Here is a 26,698-nt window from a genome sequence, read left to right on the forward strand (position 1 = left end):
TATTTTAGTCATGAGGAAGAATGTCTTCATCCTCTGGGAAACCTCAGTTTTTGCTCTAACAGCCTTTCAGCTAATTGGATGAGGTACACGCACATTACTAAAGGTAATATCTTTTACTTAAAGCAGGGGTGGGGAATGTCTGGCCCGCAGGCCGTATAAGGCCCGCAAAGTAAATATCAGCTAACTTCACACACCTTACCAAATTATCCTGACCAAATATAGCAGGCTAATTTTTAAGTTGATAATTTTGTATGGCCCAAGAATGATGTTGCAAATATCCAAATGGCCCTTGGCGGAAAAAAAGGTTCCCCACCCCTATAAAGTGAGCTGATTGTAATATTTACCATATCTACAAAATAGCTGACAGCAACACTTAGATGAGTGTTTGATTAAGTAGTTGGGTACTATAGCCTATCCAAGTAGACATAAATCATCAAAGATATGATCAGTGTCTCCCAAAATACATGACTGAATTTTTGAGGTCCTGATGGAACAGAAAGATTGACAACTAAAAAGTAGCCAACAAATATCCCTTATAATAGCTAACAGTAAATATGTGAAAGTCTGCCATGGGTTTTCTGTTGTTTTACATGGACTGATACCAGGGACAAAAAAATATAGAAGTAGTTCGGAAACAGCCATCAACTTAACTAAACGAGTTTAAACACACACACACACACACACACACACACACACTAGTGGATTCCTATTACTGGGTGTTCAAACATGTGCTAGATTACTGTGGTATAAGGCCTAAAATGAAAGCCCATTATTATGAGTTCTTGATCTGAGAGGAAGCTCGAGTAGCCTAGCCACAAGTTTTGCTCCCTGCTTTGCTCCCACAGACAACGTTTCTTAGCCGAATGACCCTCCTTACAAAAGAGATCAGGCACAATATCTGCTTATCCCTGAGTAGCAGAATTCAGTACCCTGCCAGCCATTGAATTATTTCAACCCAGTTATGTCCTGTTATGGGAACCAAGGGGAACCCACCCTTTTGATACTAAAATACCTGCTTACCAGAGCCTGTGGTTGTCTGCTGTGTTTCTGAGTGCAGCCTCCATTTAGCCATGCATAGCATGTGATATCTTCCTCTCCTGGGCTGTGAGCATATGAGACTAATAGACTCCTATCCATCTCATCGGTGCAGTGTCAGGTGCTATGTGTTTGAACATTTCTATAATCCTAGAATGGGAATCCCTCCTTCACCAACGAGATGAATGGGAAGTGATTAAAGCAATGACTTTTCTCCCTCAACCCGGCAGTGATGCTGGAGAGGGAAAGGATTCAACATCAATTAAATAATTGCAATAATAATTTTTTTTTTTTTATCCTCACCCGAGGATATTTTTTCATTTTTTGTACAGATAGAGTGGGAGGGAGAGAGAGGAAGGGAGAGAGAGAGAGAAACATCGACGTGAAGGGACACATCGAGTGGCTGCCACCCGCACGACCAACCAGGGCCGGGGACAAACTGCAACTGAAGTACGTGCCCTTAGCGGGAACCGAACCCAGGTCTCTCTGTACCGCAGGCCGACACTCTAACCGCTGAGCCAAACTGGCCAGGGCGGAATAATAATTTTTAAATTGCCCTCCAATTCCAAAATTCTGTTATGTGTGTTTCTAGTGCTACTATTAGCATTCATTCTGTATTTTCCAAATACAGGCATACCTCAGAAATATTGCAGGTTCACTTCCAGACCACTGCAATAAAGCAAGTATCTCAAGTGAGTCATGAATATTTTTGGTTTCCCAGTGCATATAAATGTTACGTTTATACTGTAGTCTATTAAGTGTGCAACAGCATTATGTCTAAAAAAATCTACATGCCATAATTAAAATGATACTTTTCTGCTAAAAGTTGCTAGCCATAATCTGAGAATCTGAGTCTTCAGTGAGTTGTGATCTTTTTTAAAAAAATTTTTAAAATATTATTTATTGATTCTTTTATTTTAGAGAGAGAGAAAGGGAGAAAGAGGTAGAAACATCGATGTGAGAGAGAAACATTGATCGGCTGCCTCCTGCACACCCCCCTACTAGGGATCAAGCCCACAACCCAGGCATGTGCCCCAACCAGGAATCGAACTGGGACCTCTCAATTCATGGGATAACATTCAATCCACTGAGCTACACCAGCAAGGCTGAATCATGATCTTTTTTTACTGGTGGACAGTCTTGCTTCATTACTGATGGCTGCTGACTGATTTGATCAAGGTGGTGGTTGCTGAAGGTTGGGGCTGTAGCATTTTCTTAAAATAAGACTACAATGAAGTTTGAGGCATTGATAGACTCTTTCACAAACAATTTTTTAGTAGCATACAATGCTATTGGTAGAATTTTACCCACCATAGAATTTCTTTCAAAATTGAAGTCAATCCTCTCAAACTCTGCTGCTGCTTTATCAACTAAGTTTATATAATATTCTATTTTTTTTTTTCAAATCTTTATTGTTGGATGTAAAATGTATTACAGATGTTCCACATTTTTCCCCCATTGACCCCCTCCTTCCCACTCCCGCCCCCCTCCCACCTTTTCCCACACTATTGTCTGTGTCCATTGGTTATGCATATAAGTTCTTTGGTTTATTTCTTCCCACCCCCCCAACCCCTTTCCCTTTGAGGTTTGTCAGTCTAGCAATGAATTTGTGCTTCTTAATCCCTTCACCTTTTTCACCCATTCCCCCAACCCCCTTCCCAACTGGCAACCAACAAAATGTTTTCTGTATCTATAATTATGTTTCTGTTCTTCGTGTTCATTTTGTTTGTAGATTCCATTGTTGATAGATATGTATTCATTGCCATTTTGTTTGTTCATACATTTTATCTTTTTCTTCAAAAAGACCCTTCATCATTTCATATAATAACGGTTTGGTGGTGATGAACTCCTTTAACTTTTTCTTGTCTGGGAAAGTTTTCATATGTCCATCAATTCTAAATGACAGCTTTGCAGGATAGAGTAATCTTGGTTGTAGGTTCTTGTTTTTCATCACTCTGAATATTTCTTGCCACTCCCTTCTGGCCTGCAAAGTTTCCTTTGAGAAATCAGCTGACAGCCTAATGGGTACTCCCTTGTAGGTAACTAGCTGCCTTTCTCTTGCTGCTTTTAATATTCTCTCTTTGTCTTGAACCTTTTGCATTTTGATGATGATGTGTCTTGGTGTGTGCCTCTTGGGATTCATCTTGTTTGGGACTCTCTGTGCTTCCTGGACTTGTGTGTCTGTTTCCTTCACCAAGTTAGGAAAGTTTTCTGCCATTATTGTTTCAAACAGGTTTTTGATTTCTTGTTCTCGCTCTTCTCCTTCTGGCACCAGCAAGATGCGAATGTTGGCACGCTTGAAGTTGTCCCAGAGGCTCCTTACATTATCCTCATTTTTTTGGATTCTTTTTTCTTTTTGCTGTTCTGATTGGGGATTTTTTGCTTCCTTACATTCCAAATCGATGGTTTGCTCCTTGGATTTACATACTCTATTATTGAAGCTGTGTAAATTATTCTTTATTTCAGTTAATGCCTCCTTTAATTCTAACTGTGTATCCATGATTTCTAACTGGTCTTTTTTTATGCTCTTGAGGCCCTCCCTAAGTTCACTGAGGTTCTCACTAAGTTCATTGAGCATCCTTATAAGCAGTGTTTTGAACTCAGTATCTGTTAGGTTGCTTATCTCCCTTTCGCTTAGTTCTTTTATTGGGGTTTTGTTCTGTTCTTTCATTTGGGACCTGTTTATTTGTCTCCTCATTTTGGCTGCCTCCTTGTGTTTGTTTCTGTGTATTACTTAATGAGAGGTATGGGGCTAGCTGAGACCCAATGCTGCTCGTTTGAAAGAATTTAGGAAAAACCTGAAGCAGGATCCAAGACCGGCCAATCCTATGGTTAAGCAAGTGGCAACAGCTTGGGTGGGCCTGAAAGTTGGGTCGGGCGGGGCAGGGCCTCAGGGAGTCACCAGGGCGGGGCTACCAGTGTGAGCCAGGTTGCTGGAGTCCCAGATATGGCTTCTGTCTGCCGCCCCGGGAAGGGCTCACCAAAGGAACAAAGGCCTCTGACAGCACGTTTGTCCCCGAGGAAGCCCCCTCTCCAGCCCTCGCTCCAGTGCCAAACAGCTCAGTTCTTCCCTGTATGTCTCTGGCGCTCCTCGAGCTGCCTCCCCTCCGAGCTTAGAGGGAGAGAGTCCGATAAGTCCGTGCGCGGGCCCTTTAAGGAGCTGCCTGGGGCTCCAGCCGCCTCAGCCTCCCTGAGCCTCGGTTCCCGCTGGTTTTTCCAGCCAGAAGTTATGGGGATTCTCTTCCTGGCACTGGAACCCTGAACGGGGCACCTGGTGTGGGACGGGGACCCCTCAGTCCTCAGGAAGGACCTTCCCAGCCGCGGGAACCTTCTGATTTTTATCCGCCATGCTTGGGTGTGGGACCAGCCCGTCTCACAGCTGAAGGCTGCCACCGTGCCGCCGCCCCTCGCGCCGCCGCCCCTCCTACCAGTCTGGATGTAGCTGCTTTTTTTTTTTTAATTCCATAGTTGTAGGACTTCCATTCAGCTTGATTTCAGGTGGTTTTGAATGATGGTTGTTCTGTAGTTTAGTTGTAACTTTGATGTGGTTGTGGGAGGACGCGATACCGCGTTTACCTACCCGCCATCTTGACCGGAAGTCTCCCTATATAATATTCTAAATCCTGCATTGTCATTTCAACAGTCTTCACAGCATCTTCACTAGGATTAGATTTCATCTCAACAAACCACTTTGCTCATCTAAAAGAAGCAACCCCTCATCCGTTAAAGTTTTATCATGAGATTGCTGCAGTTCAGTCACATCTTCAGGCTCCATTTCTAATTCTAGTTCTCTTGCTGTTTCCATGAAACCTGCAGTTACTTTTTCCACTGAAGCTTTAAACCCCTCAAAGTCGTCCATGAGGTTCGGATTCACCTTCTTCCAAACTCAATATTTTACCTCTTCCCAAGATTCACAAATGTTCTTAATGGTATCTAGAATGGTGACTCCTTTTCAAAAGATTTTCAATTTACTTTGCCCAGATCCATCAGAGGAATCACTATCAATGGCAGCTACAGCTTTAAAAAATCTATTTCTTTTTTTTTTTTTTTTTTTTTTTTTTTATCCTCACCTGAGGACATTTTTCCATTTTTGTTCAGGTAGAGTGGGAGGGAGGGAGAGGAACAGAGAGAGAGAGAAACATCGACGTGAAAGGAACACATCGAGTGGCTGCCACCCGCACAACCGACCAGGGCCGGGGACAAACTGCAACCGAGGTACGCGCCCTTAGCGGGAACCGAACCCGCGTCTCTCAGGACCGCAGGCCGACGCTCTAACCGCTGAGCCAAACCGGCCAGGGCAAAAAATCTATTTCTTAATACAACTTTAATTGAGAATTACTCCTTGATCCATGGATTGCATAATGGGTGTTATGTTAGCTGTCATGAAAACAACATTAATCTCCTTGTGCATTTCCATCAGAGCTCTTGGTTAATCAGGTGAATTGTTAGTGAGCACTAATATTTTAAAAGGAATCTTTTTTCCTGAGAAGTTTATATCAACAGTGAGTTTAAAATATTCAGTGAGCCATGTTGTAAACAGATGTGCTGTCATCCAGGCTTTGTTGTTTCATTTCTAGAGTGCAGGCAGAGTAGATTTAGCATAACTCTGAAGGGTCCTTGGATTTTGGGAGTGGTAAATGAACATTGTCTTCTCAAAGTCACCAGCTGCATTATTCCCTAGCAAGAGTGTCAGCCTGTCCTTTGAAGCTTTGAACCCAGGCATTGACTTCTCCTCACTAGCTTTTAAAGTCCAAGGTGCCATCTTCTTCCGATAGAAGGTTCTTCCTCCTACATTGAAAATTTGTTGTTTAGTGTAGCCACCTTCATTATCTAAGCAAGATCTTCTGGATAACTTGCTGCTTCACCTTGTACTTTTGTGTTACGGAGATGGCTTCTTCCTATAAATATCATAAACTAACCTCTGGTAGCTTTAAAGTTTTCTTCTGCAACTTCCTCACCTCTCTGCCTTCACAGAATTTAGTGGAGTTAGGGCCTTGCTCTGGATTATGTTTTGGCTTAAGGGAATGTTGTGGCTGGTTTGATCTAGCTAGACCACTAAAACTTTCTCCATATTAGCAATAAGGCTGTTTTACTTTCTTATCTTTTGTGTGTTACACTGGAGTAGCACTCTTAGTTTTTTCAAGAACTGTTCCTTTGAATTCACAACTTGGCTAACTGGTTGGTATAAGACACCTACCTTTTGGACTATTTCAGTTATTGAAATCCCTTTCTCACTAAGCTTAATCATTTCTAGCTTTATTTTATTTTTTTAATTTTTCCCCCTTTATTGATTTTAGAGAGAGAAGTGAGAGGGAGAGAGAGATAGAAACATCAATGAGAGAGAACACCGATTGGCCACCTCCTGCATACCCCTCACTGGGGATCGGGCCCACAACCTGGGCATGTGTCCTGACCAGGAATCGAACTGGCGACCTCTTGGTGCATGGATCGATGCTCAACCACTGAGGCACACCGGCCGGACTCTAGCTTTTGATTTAAAGTGAGAGATGTATAACTCTTCCTTTCACTTGAGTACTCAGACACCATTGTAGGGTTATTAGTTGACCACTTAATTTCAAAATTGTTGTGTTTCAGGGATTAGAGAAGTCCAAGGAGAGAATGTGCAATGGGAGAATGGCTGGTTGGTGGAGCAGTCAGAACACACATTTATCAATAAATTTCACCATCTTATATTGGTGTGGTTTGTGGCACTCCAAAACAATTACAGTAGAAATATCAAACATCACTGATCACAGATTACTGTGACAAATATAATAATAATGAAAAAGTTTAAAATATATACCAGGATTATCAAAATGTGACACAGAGACATGAAGTTGGCAAATGGCTCCAATAGACTCGCTGGACATAGGGTTGCCAGAAATCTTCAGCTTAAAACACACACACACACAATATCTGCAAAGCACAACAAAGTGAGGTACAATAAAACAAGCATGCCTGTCTACACATAACAATTTGTTTATCTGTCCACTGTTAGCACCTATCAGGTTGTTATGCAAACTCTTTATTTACACATTTCTTCCTCTCAGCTCACAACTCAGAAAGCCATGTTTTTTTAATCATTTTATCAATATTTATATACCATCAAATAGCATAATGCTTGACATATAGCAGATATTCATTGGTGAGTCTTCATCAAAATTTGAGAAAAAATTACCAATGATCTGTGAATTTTTCCTTAAACAACATAATATATAAGTAAAGAAATTATAAATAAAAATTCCCCAACATTGTTGAAATCCACACTCACCCCACCCACCTGTAGATAGAGGGAATAAGGACTTGAAAATGTTGCCCAATTCTTTTTTTCTCTTTCCCTTTCCAAAATGCATGCCAGTTGCCCTAAGGCTTCTGAAGAACCCTGAAGGCAGCATCTCAGTTTGTGTAGGAAGGAGAATTAGTATAACTGCAAGGTGATCCTAACTTCTTGCCATTCTCTTGATTTTGAATGCTCCATTCACTTCAGAATCCCTGCTGAGAGCTGAAACATTGCTTCTGCAAGAAGGCATTTATTTTAGGTATAGTTTTATTCTTCAGATGTGCAGCTTCACAGCATTGCTAATGTAAATTATGGGAGAAATATGGGGAAAGCTAAAATGGTTGACTTGAAGGTATTTGACCTATCTTTTTTTGGTGATTTCTCATTTGGGTTTATTACTTATTAAATACTTATCATATTTAAATTGGCTTACTCATTAACTTTATGAGATAATAATTGACACATAGCACTGTATAAGTCTAAGGTGTACAACATAATGATTTGACTTACATATATTGTTCTTTATGATGAAAACTCTTAGGAAGAGTTACTTTGTTTTTTTCTTTTTTAAACCCTCACCTGAGGACATGTTCATTGATTTTTTTAGAGAGAGGGGAAGAGAGAGAGAGAGAAACATCGATGTGAGAGAGAAACATTTATTGGCTGCCTCCAATCAGGGCCAGGATAGAACCTGCAACCTAGGTATGTGCACTGACTGGGAATCGAACCTGGGGGACCTTTAGGTACATACGATATACCAACTGAGGCACACTGGCCAGGGCAGGATTTACTTTCTTAACAACTTTCATATATACCGTACATCAACTAATAATCAGTTGTACATTTTATCCCTAGTACTTATTTATCTGGAAGTTTGTACCTTTTGACCACCCTCATCCAATTCCTCTTTCCCCATCTCTTGCCTCTGGTAACCCTGAATCTGATCTCTTTTTCTATGAATTTGGAGTTGTCTCATTTTTTTTCTTCTAGATTTCATATATAAGTACGATATACAGAATTTGTCTTTCTCTTAATTATTTTACTTAGCATTATTATTTCACCCATGTTGTCGCAAATGGCATGATTTTCTTATTTGTTATTACAGAATAATATTTCACAACTTCTTAATCCACTTATTCACTTATGGACACTTAAGTTGTTTCCATGTCGTGGCTATTGTAAATAATGCTGTTATGAACATGGGGGTACAGATAACTCTTCACAATAGTGCTTTTATTTCTTTTGGATATATTCTTAGACATGGAATTGCTGGATCACATGGTAGTTTTATTTTTAATTTTTTGAGGAACCTCTATACTGTTTTCCCTAGTAGCTATATTAATTTACATTCCCATCAACAGTATACAAGGGTTCCTTTTTCTCCACATTCTTGCCAGCATTTGTTATCTCTAAATTTATTTTTAAAAGATAGAAGCATCAATGGGAGAGAGCATCAATTGGCTGCCTCCTGCATGTCCCCCACTGGGGATTTGGCCCACGAACTGGGCATGTGCCCTGACTGGGAATCGAGTCAGTGACCTCTTGGTGCATGGGTCGATGCTCAACCACTGAGCCACACCGGCTGGACTCTAAATTTATTCTTTTTATAGATTTGTGTATGCTTCTTCTCCTGATGCATACATTTAACAATTTAATAGTTTTAAAAAAATATTTTTTCTTTATTGATTTTAGAGAGAGAGGGAAGTGGAGAGAGAAAGAGGGGGAGAGAGAGAGAGAGAGAGAGAGAGAGAAACATCAAAGAGAGAGAACGTCAATTGGCCACCTCCTGCATGCCCCCCACAGGGGATTAGGCCCACAACCTGGGAATGTGCCCTGACCTGGAATCGAACTGATGACCTCTTGGTGCATGGGTTGATGCTCAATCAGTGAGCCATACCAGCTGGGTGATTTAATAATCTTTTTAAGACATGTCCATCAATAGATGAGTGGATAAAAAGTTGTGGTACATATATACAATGGAATACTATGCAGCTGTAAGAAAGAAAAAGATATCTCATCCTTTGTGACAACATGGAGGGACCTCGAGAGTATTATGCTAAGTGAAATAAGCCAATCAGAGAAAGACAAATACCACATGATCTCACTTATTTGTGGAATATAATGAACAAGGTGGGCTGATGAACAAAATAGACCGAGATACATAGAAAGGAGTATGGTTCAGACTGACAAACCTGAGTGGAGGAGGGGGGGTGGATGAGATGAACCAAAGAACTTATGTGCATATATGCATAACCAATCAACAACAATGCTAGGGGGTGGGGGAAACAGGATGGGGAGGAGGGGATCTTGTGGGGGGAAGAGAAACATCTGTAAAAAAAATAAATTAATAAGAATTGAACAAATAATAATTTTTGAAAGAAAAAGTGAAATACTGGTCTAACAAAGGAATTTTGTAAATCCATCAACTTATTGAATACCGTCACAAAGGCATAAAATAAATTGTTCATTGGCAAGAATAAAATTACATTAAATCATCTCTGGTGTTGAAACCAAGGATATAGAGTTTCCATATCCATATATCTTTATATGGTACTAAGCATGTAGTTGGCACTGAGTAAATATGTACTGGCTAAATAATTTAATAATAGGATGTACTACTTCTGTTGATCATGTACTATTTGTACTATTAAGAAAGACGTTCATGTAACAGCAGTGTTTTCTCCATCTCCTGGGTTCAATTCACAGTACACAGATCCGAGCTATGCTAGGCCAGTTCAGCCAGGCTGAAGGCTTACTAATGAAAGCTGGAGTGCAGCCAGGGACTTTGGATGGAGTTCTTTTGGATCTTGGATGTTCCTCCATGCAACTTGATGCTCCCGAAAGAGGTTTTTCCCTTCGGAAGGACGGCCCTTTGGACATGAGAATGGATGGTGACAGGTGAGTATCGATAAAGCATTTCTCTGCACAACAAGAAATCAATCTTTCACAAGCACTCTGAATTTAATTTCCTTTTAAGACTGCAGAATTCCCATTACACGCCCACACCTAACACTATCCATATATAATAAATCAGTTTTGTTTGCGACTCATAGTTTTTAGTGTTTTTCTAGATTTGGGATTCTGAAAGAAAAACCATTGCTGTCTTTACACAAACTATTGAGGAGGATAACTTTCATACTGATTATCTTTTTTTATGAATACAATGTGAGCTTTTAGATTGCTAACAATGTTGATAAATGTGGTACTGAAACTAGAGTTCCATTTTTATGCAGGCTCAACTATGTCTGTTGGGGAAAATAAAAGAAAGTCTACTCAGTGCATGTTGTTTTGAATACCACATTAAAGTCAAGATCTCAGAGGTCAACAATTGTTTATCCTGTGTCTTATACAGTCACTTTGGTTCACCCTTCTTTAGAGCAAAGACGATTTATGGTACTATATCAAACACAGTACTGTACATAGGACAGTTTACACCTCCTCTTAATTCCTCACTACACTGGGAATACTAGCATTCATTCTCCATTAGTCAAATAGTACATATGTATTAAAAAACACAAAGAGGATCACATTTTAGGAAAGTTTAGGATAATTGTTTTCAAATCTAAATTAATTTTGAAAGCTTAGAGTTGTACTTGTCTGTCTGCCCAACACTGACCAGGGACTGACCAGCATATACTGTCAGCTACCCATCCATGCCTTCTCCCTCATTTCATGTCCCCACCACCTCTGCCAGCAAATCACAGATCATGGCCCGTGCCTTTGTGAAGCTCACCTTCTAAGAAGAACATTCGACTTTCATATATCTAAGTAAGCAAACTATTCAGTTAGTTACTGATTTGCAATTCTAGACCTGCATAAATATTTGTACTGAAATAACTAGGTTTTCCAAAATTTCTTCCAATTAGAAGGACCTATATGTGAGCAATTTATTGTTTAATTTCTCAACAAATTAATATTGAGTTGACTTTAATTCCTTTCCCACAAACTGCTTTATCCCATAGTAATCACATAGAGTCTTTTCCCATACTTTTGATACAACCTTTTAACTGAGACTATGAACCATACTTGTTGAAATCTTTTTGTTTTGAGTCATATACCTTCTTTTGCACAAGTTGGCATTCATAGAATGAAGAGTGTGATCATAAAATAAAATAATATCTTTTAAACACCAGTGACTAATAGTAAAGGTCAAATATCTTCTCATGTTTGGAGATTGAGGTTATTGCGCAGAGGTAATAAAATGTCAAGCAAATTTCTTCTGTTCCTATGTCTTGCTAAGGAGGATGCCTTCCGAAATACAATGAACAAAGCTTCTAGTTAATAGAAGTAAATCCCCATATTGTTAATGTAAAGATTTATCAGCAAATATTAGTTTGAGAATTAGGGTTCCTGAGGTTCTCCTCTAAGAACTTGAAACTAAGATAGCCCTTGAGAAGTAAACTTTTATCAGTACATAATGAATGAGATTAGAGTTGAGAAAATATATCTTAAAAAGCAGGTTGGCTTTCACTGAGAGCACAGACTGTAACTTAACCAAAGGTATTAACAGATCTGAAGAAATTATGTGGCATTCAGAAAGGGGGAGTTGGTTCCCATGAATTTATTGAAAAAAGGAGAGTCAGAGATGTAAATAAGTACAATAATAATTCAAAAGGTGTTGTGATGAGAGAGGCCATGGCTAGTCAAATTATGGAGGCTGATGTGTCCCTGTGCTGAACATGGATGCAACAGGCTTTTATACCCTGTTGCCATATGTCACTGGAACCTTACAGCACAGTTTGATTAGTGATCTCCCAATTTCATCATCAGCTTTCAGATAATAGTAAGATCTCATGTGGCAGAAAGAAGATAACAGCTTCAAGGACTTGTGGGTATAGCCCAGTTGTCAGTTGTGTTCTTCACTAGAAGGCAATAAATAAACTGCCACTTTGGTTAATATTTTCTTTCTCTCATGAGTGTAGTCACTGTAAGTCTGTGATCCCTGGAGGACTGACAAGATCATTTAACCTGTTAAGTTGGAGTGGGGGATAGATTTTGTATCTTGACTTCTTCATGATACAAATGCCTATTCTGAAGCCTCCTAGCAGCCTGTTGACTCAGAATGTTCCCCCCTTTGCCTTGTAGCACTGTGCAAGCTTTTATGCTGCTGTTCAATGTTAACATTAGATAACACAAAATTATGCTGATTATCTACTGAACTATATTGGAGTGAAATGCTGTTATAATTTTTCATATTTGAAAGTAGAAAATTGTTAAGTACATTCATACTAATTTTAGAATTTTCCTGTTAGAGCTAAACTCTATTCTATGGAGTCTGAATTATCATCATTCATAAGGTTCATTCTACTGTTCAGTGGTTTGGGCAGTTGAATTCATAACTAGGTAAGGTCTATCAGCAATTTTGTCGATTAAGCCAAAAATGATGATTGACAAATCTAGGGATGGGAAGAATCTAAGGGACATTAATATGAATTGAGTTTCTCCATGGGTTAGGTATTATACTATTTGTTTTACAATTATATGCACCCTTAATTCTTACAACACTTCTGTGAGGTAAGCATTGCTAATTTCATTCACAGGTTAGTAATCGAGGCTCCACTCTATTAACAAGCTTACCCAATATGAGTAGCAAAGCCAGAATTCTAATGTAGGTCAACTTGTCTTAAAGACGAAATCTTTATCCTTAAAGCTATTATTGAAGGAGCAAAGCCTATTGAGAGAGAAACTGGGCTACCATACAGGATGTTAATTGGTCTGGGGGGTGCCTTGGCAGCCAGAAAAAAAAACACACACAAGAATCACATGATCTGGAAAGCAAGGTTTGAGACAGAGAGGAAGGAAACGAAGGAGGAAGGAAACGAAGGAGGAAGGGAATGGAGGTTATGGAAAAATAGGGGAAAAAACAAGAACAACAAAATGTTCTCTTGGAGGCTTGCTGACTAGGTGCAGTGTGGTGTATTTATGAAAGGATCTGGGTGTTTCTTGGCAACCCCACTCTGATTAGATCTTTAGGTCTTAAAGTTGCCATATCCTTATTACTTCACGTTCTCACAGTGTGGTACCAACAATCAATCCAACATTAACAACAAGAGTAGTAACTGCACTATTGACAAAGCTATGTTTCTAATAAGTACGGTTTCAGTTAAGTCATCATTTGGATTCCTTAACCCATTTTTCTAAAGTATGGTAAACTGTCATGGTCTGACAGAGTGAATACCATTTCCTGCAACTATGATTTATTTTATTTGACCAGAGCTTGGTATTTTTGTTTCCTTCACCTGAAATTACCCTCTAGGCTTGTTTAGTACTGTTTGTTGATTACTAAGTTGTATTTCATGGTGTCTTTTGTCATGGAGGTAGAAATCAATATTGTTGAACATTTGAAATAACATGTTATTATTATTAAGGCTGTTCTAGTTTTGGTGAGGAAATTGACCAGCAGTATCTGCTCGTACAGTAGTTCCCCCTTATTCCTGGTTTTGCTTTCTACGGTTTCAGTTGCCTGGGGTCAACTGTGGCCTGAAACTATTAAGTGGAAAAATCCAGAAATAAACAATTTATAAGATTTAAATAGTGCGCAATTTTGTGTAGCAAGATGACACCTCTTGGTAGTCCACTCTGTCTTGCCTGGGATGTGAATCATCCCTTTGTCCAGTGGTATCACAGTGCTTGTGTTCAAGTAACCTTTATTTTACTTAATAATGGCCCCAAAGTGTAAGTGTAGTGATGCTGGGAATTTGTATGTGCCAAAGAGGAGCAATAGAGTGTATGTATATATGTATGTATAGGAAAAATATGGTCTATATAGGGCTCGGTACTATCCATGGTGCCAAGTCTCTGCTAGGGGCCTTGGAATGTATTCCCTGGGATAAGGCGGAACTCATGGGATGATTTTCTATGTTCAGTCTGTGCTCCAGTAATATAAATAGTTGGTTACTGGATAGTCTCAGATTTATTTACGTTCCTGAGATCTAGCCTTATTTAAATATCAGTTAGTAGGTCTTCCATCTTCTGTATAGAAAAAAAATTAAGCAGCCATTGAAGGTTTGAACAAACTAAATCCAAACATTTCCACTATTTTAGTTTAGGGGAAACCTGCATGAGCAGTAACTTCTTTGTGAATTAAAGGTTAGTAAAATATTTTAACTTCCTGCTACCCTTGATGAATGTCACACACACAGCCCCCACTTGCCATAATGATGGGTATTTGAAATGAAAAACCCATTTCATTCCTGTAAGGTTTCAGGCTCTGACTTTAAAAACCTCAGAGGCTCTTAGACTGTGTGTGTATGCCTGACTTTAAGTCTCAGTACTCTGAAGTTTCACCTCTTGTCAATGAAAACTGACGTCAATGAACTAATTGGTTCTTCTTGTGCGTAGGTACCCTGACATGCCCACCGCAGCTGATGTTGTGAATGCTTTAGATCAACAGGCACTTGCATCCATCCTGAGAACATACGGGGAGGAGAGGCATGCCAAGAAAATCGCCTCAGCGATCGTTCAGGCACGCAGCATCTACCCCATCACCAGGACCCAGCAGCTCGCCAGCATCGTCGCAGGTGCCCTCGTTAATTCTGAACAGTGTCTGAGAGGGAAAAGGAGAATATATATATATTAATCCCCCAAACTCCCAGAGGAATTCATCTGTACTTAAAATCATGCAGGAGAGAATCTTGCCTATCCTTCTCTCATGCCACCTTCTTTTGGCTCCCCCTCCCCCAACAACTCTCCCCACACACAGTTTTAAAATATACTGTAGTTTGCCGATTAGTTTAATAGAAGATTTTTTTTACATGAGGTAATTTATCATTTGTGCCTATCAAGGTGAAACGTAGAATGACAACAGCAGAAGAATTTCTTGCTTCATCACAGTGCTTGATAAGCATCCTGCATAAGATCTGACACTACCTTTCAGTTTCACATTTCTGCATTTTAATATTTCGGGCGAAAGGAGAATTGCATTGCCCAGCTGCTAAAATAAAATCCAGTGACTCATACATCTATTCTAAACAACCGGCTAACAAAGGGTATGTGATGTATAGGTTATTCTACTTTGTGAATGCTAACTAAATCAGCCTGTGGGGCTTATTGAAACATTTCATCTTTTTTGCTGTTTGCCACCATAAACCTCTTGAACCTAAGTCTAGCTAGGAGGCGCTTTATTATAGCCTTTCTGTTGGAAGCCAAAGTTGTTTCACAGCTGTATTTCATGATGAAAGTTTTCCTAGACAAAAATACAACTTCTGCAGCTATTTAACAGAATTCCAGTGGTAAACTGTTGGACCCTCTGAAGCCTACATCATTTTTATTTACCAAATGTATTAAGTTTTCTTTTCAGTGGTTCCTGTTAAATTAGTTAACTAGCCAAAGACATGGGAAAAAATGTATAGAAAGAACCTAATATTGCTTGCCTGTATCTTAATATTATCCACAATTTAAGGAATAAAACTTAAATATACATTTATTTGGATCACGATTTAGAGATCATAAGAGCAATTATTTTATGACATAATTTCATAAAAATATATTCTACTTAGTTATGCTAATAAGATATAAAAAGTTGACTTAAGTCTTCATTTTTTTAAGCAGCATGCCTCAGGCCCTTGAAATTTAACATTGATGCAGCTTACTTCAGTCAAGTAATTGCAAAATTCTCGTGGGTTCTGTGAGCATAAACTATTTCATGGTATTTTTTCCCAAAAAAGAGTTTATACTAGCAGGTTAATGTTGAATTCACCCTCTGTCTTGTGTCCCTTCTTTACCCCACTCTATACTCATGCACGTGTCTGCACCTTACCCTTTCTGTCTTTCTCTAACTAGCTCTGTGCATTGTTCTCTGTCTCCTGTATTGGAAAGAAAAGCAGTGAGAAGTCACATTTTCTTATTCAGAAGAAAGTCCAGAATTTTCTGGTGCTGAAAATAAGGACTTGGGGCTAGAGGGTATTCCAGAGATCATCCAGTGAAAAGAACCTCATCTGATAATGAGGAAACTGAGGCTCGGGTTGCCTAATTAATAGCAACGTCAGTACTAATCTAGAATTTAGAAGCTCATGAATTTGAAGCATAATTGGGAATCTGCCTTTAAGAAATTTACTTTTATGTCTCATGCTCCTAATCTGAAAACTTGGGGAAATAACACTGTGGCGTTAGATATAAATTATATGAAGATGTAGAAGAGGAATAATTTAAGTGTTTTCAGGAAGATATAATATGAAAAACATGTTGGGGCTATGAAAAATGATATAGTAAAAATGAAAATATTCACATATGTGTATGTAAAACCTTATTTTAGTAAATGTCACTAAAAGACTGAGTTCTCTTATAATGAGTCCAGTTTTATGATTCATATCAGCCTATAATAATAAAACATTATTAATGATATAATTATTTGGAAAAGGGAAAACAGAAACAATGGATTACATTTTTGTGCTAATTTATTTAAGAAAAAAAAGAATTCAGGAGAAGCTGCCATATATCAGACATCACACTGAGTACTAAGGATAGAATGGGGAGTGAATCACATAGAACCTCTGTGCTCATGAAGCTTATAGATTAATAAGTGACTGAATAACAACATGGTGTAATAAACCTACATTTGTAGTGGAAACTTTCTTATTTTTATTGTAGTCTGAAGCTATGATTGTGTGGCTAATAGAAAAAGTTGGTGCAAGTGTAGAATTATACAATAATTCTACATGCTTGGGTCCTAATTGTAGTTCCACAAAGTCCATTCTTACATAAAGCACACCCATGTTATATCTTTTACAAGCTTTGATTTTGTTTTTATTCAAATGAAGTAAGAATTTACAGATACTTACAAAGCAATCTGAATGAACGTAGTTTCCAGATTTTTATTATTTTTTAGTCTTTTATGATTACCTCACTAACATCTAATTTTATTGCATTTTTTACATGACTCACCATTATCAAGAGTTCCAAAGTCTCCAACGTAGTTTTCATGGAATTAGCCGCTGTCTTTCCTTTTGCGTTCATATTTTAGCAATTACACAATATTTGATTGGATTGTGTGATGGCAATCGTAAGTGCTCTGGGCTGTAAGTGTGCAGCTGTTTTGGTGGGGAAAATTGTATAGAATGCTGGAGAGTGGAATACTCTCCCAAGATATTTTTTTTTTTAACAGAGAAAGGGATTAATTCATCAAGTCCATTCAATAGAAGTCTCATGAGAGAGCTACTTCACAAAGGAAGTATGAGAAGCAATGGAGAGCCCAGAAAGGTTCCTGTATTAGTTTCCTGGTTTTGCCATACTAAGTACCATACACACCATGGCTTAAAACAACAGAAATGTATTCTTTTTTTTTCTTTCGATTTATCTTTATTGTTGAAAGTATTATAGATGTACTCCCTTCCCCCCCTTCCCCATTTACCCCTGCCTTCGGCCTTCACCACACTATTGTCTGTATCCATGGGTTATGCATGTAAGTTCTTTGGTTAATCTCTGTAACCCCCACCCCGCCCCGAGTTTCATCAGTCTGTTCCCTGCTTCCAGGCCTCTGGATCTGTTTTGTTCATCAGTTTATTTTGTTCATTAGATTCCAAATATAAGTGAGATCACGTGACATTTGTATTTCTCTGACTGGCTTATTTCGCTTAGCATAATACTTCCAGATCCCTCCATGCTGTCTCAAAGGGTAAGAGATTCTTTTTTTTTATAGCTGCATAATATTTCATTGTGTAAATGTACCACAGCTTTTTTATCCACTCATCTACTGATGGACACTTGGGCTGTTTCTAGATCTCAGCTCATGTAGATTGGGTTGCTATGAACAAAGGGGTGCATATGTTCTTACTGATTGATGTTTCAAGATTCTTAGGATATATTACTAATAGTGGGATCACTGGATCAAACAGAAGTTCCAGTTTTAATTTTTTGAGGAAACTCCACATGGATTTCTATAGTGGCTGCACCAGTCTGCATTCCCACCAACAGTGTACTGGGTTCCCTTTCTCCACATCCTCTTCAGTACTTGATTTATTGATTGTAGCCATTCTGGCAAATGGGAAATGATACCTCATAGTGATTTTAATTTATGAGTACTTTATATATTTTGGATAGTATCTCTTTTTGCAGTGTATCATTGGCAAATATGTTCTCCCATACAGTGGAGTCCCTTTTCATTTTGATGCTGGTTTCTTTTGCCATGCAGAAGTTTTTAGTTTGATGTAGTCCCATTTATTAAAATTTTCTTTTATTTAGATTGCCCTATGCATTGGATCGGTGAAAATTCTGCTATGTGTGATGTCTGAGATTTGCTGTCTACATTTTCTTCTAGGATTAATCTGGTTTCAAGACTTACACTGAAGTCTTTTATCCATTTTGAGTTTATTCTCGTGTATTCTTTCAGAGTTCTGAAGGCTAGATATCCAACATTAATGTGTCAGCAGGGCTCTGGGAAAAAATGCTCCCTTGACTATTCCTAGTGTCGGTGGTTGCCAACAATCCTTGATGTTCCTTGGCTTGTAGATGTATCACTAAGTCTCTGCCTCCATCGTCATATGGCGTTCCCTCCATGCTTCTGTCATTGTGCCCAAATTTCACTCTTACCATGAGGACACTAGTCACTGGATTTAGGGTCCACCATAATCCAGTATGTACTCAACTTAACTCGATTATATCTGCAAAGACCCTATTTTTTAAAATGTCAACATTACAGATTCCTAATAGACATGAACTTTAGGGGATGCTGTTCAGCCCAGTGCAGTTCATAAGCAATACCTTTATTTAACAAACATGTATTTTGGCAGGCTATAATATGCAGTGACTATATTTGAATGACTTTTCTCATACTAAATATGTTCAAGATTTTCAAGCACTCTGGGAAATATGCCACAGTTCCTGACACATAGTAAAACTTGTATATTGATGGAAATAGAAATCACTTCCTTTGTTTTTAAAAAGATAATATTCCATTCAGACAAGCAAGACTACCACATGTATTATCACAATATACTTAATGGAATTATACAAGTGATTAAGTGGTAATTCGTAAAACCTAAAACCTGGTGCTTTTGCTAGTGTAAATAACTACAGTTGCATGTCGTGAGAGTTCTAGAAGACAGGTTTGATGGCTCACTTAAAGAACACTTAAAGCTACTATGAGTTACTTTGTAGATTGCCAAAGCATAATTTATAGGAAAATTCCAAACAACCTGTACGACTTCACTGTTTATATGCATGATTCAGAACTACTAGCCAGAAACTTTAATATAAATATCTAACACATATATAGTGTTATATATCATGGTTCCTTCACAAATAAATTTATAAATAACAAATTACATTTTCTTAAACATAATTTCTGTTCTAATATGGTTGTTACTTGTTAACAACTGTTCTAATTCTGTTAAAACTAAAGAGTTAGATCCATGAAATCTGAGTTGACAATGGCCCAATGGACTCATTTAATCCAGAACTAGACTCTTCATCACCTTTAATACATGATCATCTAGGCTTAGCCTTTTCATCTCCATCTCTCTTACTCCCCATTGTATTGCAGTGAAGAGGAGCACATTTCTGCCTGAAATTGCTAGTTCCATGAGTACAGGCCTAAAGACTTTAGAAAGGATGAATTCCTTAGAATAAAGTCCAGATTCCTTTACAGCGTTTGCAGAGCTCATCATGAACTGCTTCTGGCTGCCTTTTCATTTTCATCTCTCTCAGTCCCCTTTATAATCTCTGTTCCAGCCACACTAACGTTGTGTGGTTTTTCCAGCTCACCATAGTCACTCTCACTTGCAGGCCTTAAATAGCAACAGTAACATAAAGTGCCCACCCTTTCTTGGGGCTAATGCCAGCTCATCCTTTTGAGCTTGGTGGAAATGTTGCTTCCTCCAGGAAGTTTTTTCCAGCCCTGCACAGATTAGTTGAGATGCTCTCCTTCGTGCTCCCATACTTACGCTGTTTTTATTGCTTGCTTACTATTTAACTTTCCCCTTAGAACTGTACTGTCCAAGACAGTTATCATTAGCCACGTGTGTTTGTGGAGCTCTTCAGTGTGCCTGGTCCAAATTGAAAGATACCATGTATGTAAAATACACACCAGATTTTGAGACTTAGTTTGAGAAAAGGATTGAATATACCTCAAAAATTTGCATATTCTTTATATGTTGAAATGGTAATATTTTCATTATTATCGAGTTAAATACAGTATTAAAATCACCTTTTGAATGTTGCTATAGAAAATAACATGTGGATCATATTTTTATTGGACAGCACTACTCTGGATGATAGGTCCTATGAGGGCAGTGCTGTGACCTTCTTGTCATGACCGTACCCACAGTGCTTATCATGGTGTCCTCCCTCGGAGGACATTTGGTAACTACTTCTTTAAGGTTAATGTGTAACATAAATAAAATGCACATAGATCAGGAAGGTTCTGCTTTTATAAAGTTTGTAGTCAGTGAAATAACATCAATATTAGTATAAAATTTATGTTCAGCCTCATAAACCATGACTTTCCCATACCAATATGGTCTAATATTAGAAAAACACATTGTCCTCCCAGTACTTTAGTTTATTCATCCTTAAGGCAAAGTGACATCTATTCCTCCCTTATTCTTTAAGGATGCTATGAAGGAAAATAAAACTCTGATAAATATTTTTATTAATTAAAAATCTTTAACAAGGGAAATGATACATATAAAAATTTACAGGCTCTTCAGAAAAAAAGAAGACTATGTACTTAATTTTGAAAAAAAAAAAATGGCTGTGGTCTAGATTTTGCAGAATCAATGTATATTTGATTTGTGTAGCCTTAAAAATAAGATTAGTTCTAGACATCTCTTTGAGTAAAGAAGTCTGATTTATTTTTCTCAACAAGCTGTCCATAATCTATGTAAGAGCTAATCTATATTCCATTTCTCTTTTCATTCTGTCGATACATCAAGGAAATCACCTTTAATTTGAATTATTAAATTAAATCTAGTTTAATAGAAAGATATATAAACTTTCTATGTAAATGTAAACAGAACCTCATCTTTCTCATCTTGAAGTGGAGGTGAATAATATTTATGATGCTAGTTATTGTTATTTTTGTTTAGCAAACATAATCCTACTAATTATTTTTTTTTTGCTTAAACTAATATTGAAATTCACTTGCAGTTTCCAACCTTATGCCAAAATCAAAGAACTATTCCTAATACTTTTCAGATCATTAGGATTTAGATTCAAATTCACAAAATGGATCATCAATCCACTGATAATCAAAAGTGAAAGGAGGCATATAATATCAGTTTTTGAATGGGAAAAAGGAGTTAGGGGAAGCTTCTTAGATTTATTTGATTCTTGTTGATTAAATATATAGGCTTATTATTCCCTGACCGGAACTTTTATGTAACCTTTATTCTGACTCATGAACTGGGTACATGACTAGAGCTTAATGAATGCTTGTTGAACAAATAAATCAATAAAAATGATGTGTACATTCCCAGCCAAAGTAAAATGAAAGCAAGGGAAAAAGTATACATTGTTAGGTGTTACTGAGAATCAATTGCACTCTGCCCTTGACATTGAAGAAGGGGGATCCTGAGCATCAAAGTCCTCAGGATAAATTAAAGTTGCTTGAGGACTAAGTGAGATTCCCCAAGACACGGAATCAAAAGTCCTTACGTTCTGTTTCTGGTTCTACCCTTCATTTGCTCTGTGAACTTGAGCAGGTCATTTATCTTCTCTGATCCTCATTCACTCATTTGGAAAATAGGAATAGATAATTCTTGCTATGACCATTTTTTTGGGAAGTTCTCTGTGAATTTTAAAGTACAAATATACTTGTAAGCATTTTGTTCTCTTCTCTATCCAGAACTGGGGTTTCCAGACAGCAAACAAGTGCATTTGAACCTGAGTGTGGTTTTCTACCCAGGAATACTTGTGCACAGCCAGACAGTGTGATCTGTGGTAGGCTGATACTTTCATTCCAAGCTATCCTTCCCTTAGGAGTTACATGCCTTTACAAAAGAGAATAATAATAATTTTCTTCATTTCACAGTAGCATTGGAGGCTTATGCCTCAACTTATATCTGAAATCACTGTCTTTTTCCAGCAAAGTTTTATTTTTTTTAAATCTGGAGAGCAACCTTCAATATAAAAAATAAACCAAAACATTCATCAATAGTCATTGCTATCAAATTTTAGTGAAACATAAATTTTTTCCTGGTGAAATTAATCAGATTGGATTGCCATCCCTTTATTGTTTCAATAATCTACATATACCTCCTCCATCTTCTCCATAAAGCACTCTTTGTATTAACATGCCATGATTAGAGAAATAAATGAAGATGTCAGAGAGTTCGATTATGACCTGGTGGAAAATGGTGTGGTCAAACCTGCCATCGAGTTTAGATGGCTTGCCAGTGAATCCTTGCTGTCACTGATACTGCCTATGATAATGCACTTCTGTCATTTTAAATCTCTTGAGTTCAATCTGTTATACACATTGTGTGTTAGTATGGTAACTTCTTGCCAACTAAATTATCAAATGACATTTTGTAAGTAAACTTATTTCTTATTTTAATAAGTAATCTTTCCAAGAGACAGTCTGTACAAGAAGTCCAACTCAGAAGAGAATGAAGTATGAAAAAAAGAGAAAAAACCTGAAAATCTTTCTTCTTCCTAAAAAAAAAAAGTCTATCTATTCTCACTTTGAAGTACCAAGTTGGGATTTGGGAGTATTTCAATCCCAAATGACTGTGGCCCAACCCTGACTTAATCATCATAATAGTAATATAATAATAAATAATGTTAACAAATACTTATTGAGTGAATCTGAGGCGCTATCTTAAATTATTTTCATGTACTAACTCAATAAGCACAACAATCCATGAGGCTGAATTATTAACTATACTAAGAATCTGACCCCCTTTGTATCCCTGTTTTACAGATAAGGAAACTGAAGCACAGAGAGGCTAAGTAACTTGTGTTTTGTCAAGGGGAGCGGGAATAGAAACCTAGTAATCTCACCCTGGTGCTCTTATTTATGACCCATCTCTAGATCCCTTTCTTATGATTAAGATATAGCAAAAGTATTGCTGGAGAATGCTGACAGCTCCATCTTCCAGGATCTCACATATGCATGTGGGAGACAGTCATACAAGCAACTAACTCACTCTATTGTCCTGTGATAGTGCTGTGTGTAATAGAGTCATGAACAAAAAAGTATGAGAACCCAAAGAAGGGAACATTGATTTTGATGTGGCAAAACGGTTTGCATTTTTGAAGAGAGAGATTGGGTAGAAGTTACAGACATGGAGACTTTTGAGTGGGACCTTATAGGGGAGAGAAAAGATAGCTATTTATAGAAAAGTCCCTGAAACCCGATAGAAACTCATTGAGTGCAGAAATGAAGAGATGAATGAACAAACAAATAAATAAGCAGGTAGGATTTCAAGAGCTGAGAAGAATAGAACACAGATAATTCAGGATCCAATCCCAGGACCCAGTACATTTCTAAATGCCTGGAATTCCCCATTATCTTGGGATGCTCTGTCCCAAATATGACCTTGAGTTGGGTCAGATTCTTCGTATAGTTAATAATTCAGCATAACCAATTCCTCTAGGTCTTCCTGATTTTGGCTGCATTATGGAATAAAAGAAGGGAAATGCATTCCTTTACCTTTTTACTCCATTTATTATTATTTTATACTTTGCATACTTCTATAAGTGAAAATTAAAGTGATCTGGCATTGTGTATTCTGCACATTAGCACTTTTCACATTGGTATTTATTTTGTAAAGATGTGTATAAATAGTCTGATCATTTTGTTCTTCTCTTTATTGATTTAAAAAAGAATAATAATAAGAAGAAAGATTATTTGTTCTTTTAACTAGTTATTTAGAAGTTTTAAGAATTTGGTAGTAGATATTTATAAGAGCTTTCCATTTGAGAGTCAAGATCAAGTAGTCTTACATATTAGTCGTACTACCATCTTGTTTTTTAGATTGACGTGATTCAGATCTTGTCTAGATGGTAGGTATAATAACATGGTTTTGCTTCTCTCAAAAAAGTACTGAGAGGATCAACAGTGTGCAGCACTATTCCTAAAAGTAGTCGTTTCAGACATTGACTATTATTTTTGTACGTTGAGAACGTTCTTTGAAGAAAGCATCTGTTTTCATTTTCAAAGTATAAAATGTTCAAATCATTCCAAAAGAATGTCAAAGAAAGAGAACCACAAATGTTACTAGGTTGTCAAAGATTAAATATTACATTTCTAGAGCTGGGAGGGGGAATAATGAATGAAAGAGTAGTTTGATGTCCAAAATTTAATCATAACTAAAAATTAAGAAAGAATAATAATTCCAAATTATTTTCTATCATATTTTTCTCTGTGCTGAGTTGAAAAATTATAGAATATCTGGAAAAGATATTCATCAGAATTTAAAATAGAGGAATCTATATTAACTTTTTAAATGTCTTATCTTTCCCTTCTCTATTTTTGTCAGAGTATTAGCAGTCTCACTGTTTCCCAAATGTTTTAATTTATTTTATCCCTGTAATCTTTATGTATGCTTCACATATTTTAATTAGTTGGTATCACTTCTACCATATTATAAACTGGAGAACAGATCCTCTTCCCTTACATGTGTTTCATTAAATAGCATACGGGATACGTAAGCAATAGGATATATTTGCTGACTTTCTACATTTTGCTAGTGTATAATTATTCATTTAATGACTTTTTTATCAGCTGGACAATAGACTCTGTGAAAGCAAGGATTAGGTATATATTCTTTATTGCTACATCCTCAAGACCTGATATAGAATTTGGCTTATAAAAGATGTTCAATTAATTATTTCTTGAATGAATTAGTGAATGTTTACTGCTTCAAAATTTTGTGATGTTTAGAAAATTGGGGAGCCTAGAGACAACTAATAGAGAAAATCTTATAACTAATGAAATTTCTTCAGAATACAGGCATTTCCTCTTGTTAGGTAGACTCAGACCTACAATAATAAGAGAAACTATATTAATTTTCCTGACCCTTATAATATCTTTCCTGTTCTCTAGAGGGTAAATCAGGTTCAATATGTCATACAATACTGGGTTATTCTTCTGTATTTTCAATTTCCTCATTAGCAAAGCAGGGAATTTGACCCAACATTGAGATGAGACAGCTATTTAATATACATATTACATATTCATTTAATCACCAAGTATTTATTGAGTCTACTTTGTGTAGCCTCTAATGAAGGAACATAAGTGTTGAAGACAAAGCTTTCATCTCAGAATTAACAAAAAATGGGTCTTTACTAGTTAATAGTCTTCGCAGTTGGTGCTTTTTTGCATATATCAACTTGTTTACTTTTTTTTTTCTTTCTTAGCTTAAAATTCCCACTTCTTTCTTGGATCATTCTCCTTCTTACCCAAGTACATATTTTGAGATATTTTCAGTGAGGCACCATAAGTGATACATTCTCATACTTTATCTAAATATATATTTATTTTGACCTAACTTTTGAATGATAATTTAGTTTGGGTGTAGAGTCAAGAGGTTTATGATTATTTTTACTCAGTACTTTGAAGGTATTAATTCATTGTCTCTTGACATCTCTATGGTTGATGAAAAGTCTAATTGTCATTATTACATAGCTGGTCTTTTTCTTCCTCTACCTACCATTAAAATGTTCCTGTCATTGATGTTTAACTGTGATATGCTTGGTTGTGACACTATTAGTCATTAATGAAACAGAATGAACTTCTTTAATATTTCTTCATTTCTGAAAATATCAGAAATAATTCCTTTCCATTTACTTTCTCCCATTCTCTTGAGTCCTGTACAACAGTTATTAACCATGTTCTCATAGTTCCTGTGTCTTGGTGTCTCTGTGTTACAATGCAGATAAGATCCTTTTCTTGTTCACTAAGTCTCTCTTAAGATATATCTAATCTATTTAACCCATTTGTTGAATTTCTAAATTCACTAGTCATTCCTAAAACTTCTATTGTTTTTTATTATTATTATTATTTTTTTTATCCTCACCCGAGGACATTTTTCCATTTTTTGTTCAGATAGAGCGGGAGGGAGAGAGAGGAAGAGAGAGAGAGAGAAACATCAATGTGAAGGGACACATCGAGTGGCTGCCACCCGCACGACCAACCAGGGCCGGGGACAAACTGCAACCGAGGTACATGCCCTTAGCGGGAACCGAACCCAGGTCTCTCTGTACCGCAGGCCGACGCTCTAACCGCTGAGCCAAACCGGCCAGGGCACTTCTATTGTTTTTTAAATATGCTTGTTCTTATTCTTTTATGATAGTCTCTCTTGATTATTTTATACTTATTTTAAATGTAGCAAATATAGGTATTCATATTTGTGCTCGTTTGTTCTGTTATCTCCAGTTTTCCTATTTACTTTATCTGCTCATTTTATACAAACACACACAAATGTGTGTAGTGAGCACATCTTC

At 37.3% G+C, this 26,698-nt stretch overlaps 1 protein-coding gene across 3 annotated transcripts in view; it reads left to right on the forward strand.

The window, feature by feature from the left end:
- Positions 1–26,698, forward strand: part of METTL15 (methyltransferase like 15) — a 193,425-nt gene that overhangs the window by 145,175 nt on the left and 21,552 nt on the right. For 2 of the 3 annotated variants that reach the window (XM_036258629.1, XM_036258630.1), the window contains exons 4-5: positions 10,022–10,213; positions 14,657–14,835. In XM_036258629.1, the coding sequence (XP_036114522.1) occupies positions 10,022–10,213; positions 14,657–14,835 (371 nt within the window). Of the gene's footprint in view, positions 1–10,021; positions 10,214–14,656; positions 14,836–15,100; positions 15,126–26,698 lie in introns of those variants that run through there. The other variant, XM_036258631.1, reaches the window with a different exon arrangement.

The sequence above is a fragment of the Molossus molossus genome, unplaced genomic scaffold (genome assembly GCF_014108415.1).
Source record: "Molossus molossus isolate mMolMol1 unplaced genomic scaffold, mMolMol1.p scaffold_m16_p_13, whole genome shotgun sequence".
Lineage (NCBI taxonomy): Eukaryota > Metazoa > Chordata > Mammalia > Chiroptera > Molossidae > Molossus > Molossus molossus.